The following is a 4,273-nucleotide window of genomic DNA, read 5'->3' as shown; positions in this document are numbered from 1 at the left end:
AATATTTTGTAAAACAGTTATGTTTCATTAGCAAACTTTAGATATTACTAAAAACCTTCTGTCCTAGTATACGAGGTCAGACCTTTGACCCAAAAGTTCATCATTACCAAGTAAATACAAAAAAAAACAAAGTAACTGAATTTGTAAAAAAAAAAGAGAAATGAGTACGGCTAAGTGTAATATTGAAAAATAAAAAAAAAATTAATAATTTTCAAGCTCTAGAAAAGCTATTGTGAAGAACATTAATTTTTATAAACTTTTCAATATTTTACTCTGGTCTTGATTAATTTGAGAAAACACTCAAAAACGTTTATTGTAAGAATGAACTGTGCACCCTAAATAAACATATGAACTTCGCTCGTGGGAAAACATTAAAGGGCGTGGGTGCTTACAGGAGATAAATCTGAATATCTAAACACCTGGGTCACTTGACCAATCCCTTTTGTGGGACCTTCCCGAAAGAGCAACTGGGCCCCGGGGCGGATACATTCTGGATGTTTAATGAATCTGAAGATGACTGCACCATTGTCATTGGTTACTAGGCCTTTAGTCCCCATTATTTTCATAACAATGGCAGTCTGCCTAACGTTTCCAACGTGAACAGTCGTTTGAAAGCCTTCCATGATCTGTGTGGCGTGGAACAACAGGTTAATACGAGCCTGAAAAAACATACAGACTGGAGGATGGGAGTTAGAGTTGGCCAGGATCATTCCTTTGCGTATGTTTATGTTTTGACATCCGACGAGAGCAAGGGTTGCGCTCTCGCAAGCTCGCACGACTCGACACGGTTTCTTGTGCCTATGAATGGATGCAACCTTAACGGGATACACAGAACCGTCTTCCAAAGGTCCCACAGAAATTTCATCCCCCTCACGTATAACACCTCGTGTTAAAAGACCTCCTACAATGATCCCGGCGTCCGACAGTTTGAAGGTTTCGTCTACCTGCGAGCAGAAATAAATATTGATATCTTACAAAGGGATTTATAAAAGGATTACACCAATGCCACCTTTCAAAATTAATCATAATCACAACGTTTTATATAACTCGATGCACAGAAGCCAGTGAGAGAAACGTATCTTTCTAAATCACTTTACTCGTTGAACAATTCTGTCAGAAAAAAACAAACAAAACTAAATTTGAACAGAATTACTACACTTATAGAGCTAACTAAAATTTTTATAATTATTAACTTAAAGAGAAAATGTGATTCATATAAATATATTTATAAAAAATAAAACTTTTAGTGCATGGATGTGAATTTATATGAAGTTGTTTGTCCACAAAACTTTGTTTCAATTACTTAAATGTTATTTTTGAATTGTTGAGTTTATTTCTTGTATAAATATCTTTATCTGGTAATAATATAATTATTCTTCTAAACTTACCATCTTTGACTTTTGAAATACACAAGTTCATTAAGAAACAAATGAACTAAATAAAAACATTGTACCTGATGATGACAAAACCTTGTCGAAACGTTGTACATTTGCTGTCATGTTAAACTTATGTTAAAGTTTTTCTTCATTACCCATTTAAGCCGTCTCCAGCCATTATTATTCTTATGTTCAGTAACTAACAAACTATATATTGCATGCCAATTTAACTATCTATGGTGTCTCCATCTAGTGTTAAGTTATGTAACTACTTTCTTTTTTTTTACCTCTCCAGTTTAAAAATATTAGTACTAATTATTTATTATAAAATATATAAAGCAAAATTATATTATGTATACACTGAAAAAAAAACCTGTTACTACAGTTACATTTAACCAATAAACTTACCTGAAATTCGGTCGGTAGCTGTATGAGTCTCTCTCTTTCAAGCACGCTAATGTTTGGAGGCATTACATTTAAAAAAGTATATAAAAGGTCTATTCCAGCTCCAGTAACACAGGATACAGTGAATACAGGAGCAATATTTCCATCTGTTACCATGGACACTGCGCTGTAAGCATCGTCAACAGATTTCACCTGCACACAAGCCTGATGTAATGAAAATATTTAAATTACAACTCAGTTAACCTTCATACAACAATCCAGGTACCAAATCTAATGTAAACACTCTATAATCATGTAGTTTATAATGCTATTATTAAATTAAAGATATCTCTTCAAAATTTGATATTCCAGTCAAAATTTGTTAACAGAAACCTTAAGAACAACAGAGATGTCAAAAAACAAACAAACAAGGACCAGTTATGGGTGGGTTATTTTTTTCTCATGTGTTACAGCAATCATTGTAAAGATGTGGTCAAAACAACTAGGTTAAATTACTGATTTTCTGTATAAAATACATAGAGGACCCCTAGTGGTAATTAGTGGAGTTAATTCTAATTATGATGGTGTATTTTTTTTGTGTGTGATTCAAGGTACTGTAACCAACCAAGTCAAGCAGAACCGACAGTGAAACTCTAGTATTAAAATGTCTTTTATACATCAATATGCACCACAGAAATGAAATTTAAAAAACATGACAGCCTAATGGTGCAGGCATTTTTTTTTAATATGAACTCAAGCTTTAAAAAAAATATTAATTTTTATTTCTTCATTGGGATATAATTAAGAAAACTGGTTAAAAATTGAAGAATAATCTCTATGTTCTAAATATAAAGTTACGTTTCTTGGGTATTTAGAAAGAAACTCCTTTAAACTTGGAGAAAAACTAAAATATTTTTACATAACCCAAAACCATCACTTTCAGCAGCTAAATTTCAGATATAAATTCTCGTTCTGAGACTACAATTCTCAATAATGTTTTCTAATCTAAATAAGAAAGTGTTCAAACATAAAAACCAGTAGGGCAAAAGAAATAAATAAACTGACAAACTCGAACAAGGTCAGAACAACTTAGAGTGCAACAGAAGATACAGGGGGTAAACTGCCTATATATTCTTACTATTTTTTTATCCCCCAAAATTTAAAAAAAAAATTGTTTTCCGGAAATATCTCCTTCCTTCTCGAGCACATGAAAGTATGAGCCAAACATTTCTTTAACCAAATACTTAAATATTTAGGCAATTCTGTTCAAGATTTAGCTCAAAATATCCAAGAAATACAAAGGGGTCAAAAGTCATACTCTCGATGAAATTATCTTACAGTTAGAGTGATCATTATGCAAAATCTTTTTTTTTCTACAATCATCTTATTTGCATATTAAAAAATGTATCTTTTGTACACACCTTGTCTGACCAAAACGAAAACGTCAACCATTTCTGTTGTTCACATCGACTTAAAAAGTTGGTTGCAAATACAATTAACTTTTTTTTCGGTATTTAAACAAAATTCAAGTTTTGTCAGTTAACCTTGCCTTTCATGTATTCACACGCTTTTTACAAACCTTGTTACATCCTGGGCCCTTAAGTAAGTCTTCCAGTTGTCTTAGAGTTTGGTGAAGCATACGAGAGCTGGCCAGGTCCACCTTGTTGACGACTACAACAATGGGCACGCCCAAAGCTAAGGCTAATCCTAAGTGTTCCTTTGTCGTTCCTGCAATGCCTGTTACAGCACTAACCACTAGCATAGCAAAATGGGGTGAATGGCCTGTTAAGAAAAATACACAGGGTCTACCATTACTTAGGCCAAGCAAACAGAGGTAATAACATTGTGAATGACAAAAAATGACCTATCTGCTAAGTACAAGTACCTGAAGTGTTTATATATATATTAAATTCTTACCTAGCACATTAAATAATAATAATACCTGTGAGACCAAACACGGTGGTCCTCATGTACTTCTGATGTCCTGCCAAGTCAATGAAAGTGATAAGTTTTGTTGCCTGGTCACATATCTCCTCGGCCGTACGGCACGTTTTGTAAGTAATAGGGTTGCCACACGAGTCGAATCCCAGAATCTCGTGGCTAATGCTGGAGGTACGTCCCGTCTGTATCTCGTGCAAGTGTCGAAAGAGATTAAGACGGGCACTGCCGCGACCGTTATCCACGTCACCCTGGGTCAAGACGCCCAACAGAGTGCTCTTCCCGACGTCCATGTTTCCCAGAACAGCAACTCTGATCTCTATAGTCTGTTGATCATCTGGAACTTTCCGAACCAACACCTATATAAAAATAATTACATTAAACAGGCATTTTATTAACTGTCTAATTAAAACAAACTTACATTAAGCAGGCTTTTATTAACTATCTAATTAAAACAAACTTACACGATAACTTCAACCTTTATTAACTATCTAATTAAAACAAGCTCACACGATAACTTCAAGCTTTATTAACTATCTAATTAAAACAAACTTACACGATAACTTCAACCTTTA

The 4,273-nt window shown here is 33.9% G+C and overlaps 1 protein-coding gene across 3 annotated transcripts in view; it reads right to left on the bottom strand.

The window, feature by feature from the left end:
• Positions 1-264: 264 nt before the first annotated feature.
• Positions 265-4,273, bottom strand: part of LOC106464403 (GTP-binding protein 2-like) — a 24,849-nt gene continuing 20,840 nt past the window's right edge. For all 3 annotated transcript variants that reach the window (XM_022392095.1, XM_013924536.2, XM_013924535.2), the window contains 4 exons: positions 3,703-4,057; positions 3,340-3,542; positions 1,785-1,985; positions 265-944 (listed from right to left, as the gene is read on the bottom strand). In XM_022392095.1, the coding sequence (XP_022247803.1) occupies positions 372-944; positions 1,785-1,985; positions 3,340-3,542; positions 3,703-4,057 (1,332 nt within the window). In that variant the 3' untranslated portion in view covers positions 265-371. The remainder of the gene's footprint in view (positions 945-1,784; positions 1,986-3,339; positions 3,543-3,702; positions 4,058-4,273) is intronic.

The sequence above is a fragment of the Limulus polyphemus genome, unplaced genomic scaffold, assembly GCF_000517525.1.
Source record: "Limulus polyphemus unplaced genomic scaffold, Limulus_polyphemus-2.1.2 Scaffold1640, whole genome shotgun sequence".
NCBI classification, from domain to species: domain Eukaryota; kingdom Metazoa; phylum Arthropoda; class Merostomata; order Xiphosura; family Limulidae; genus Limulus; species Limulus polyphemus.
The sequence above is the reverse complement of the archived record's forward strand: the minus strand, read 5'-3'. Positions and strand labels throughout refer to the sequence as shown.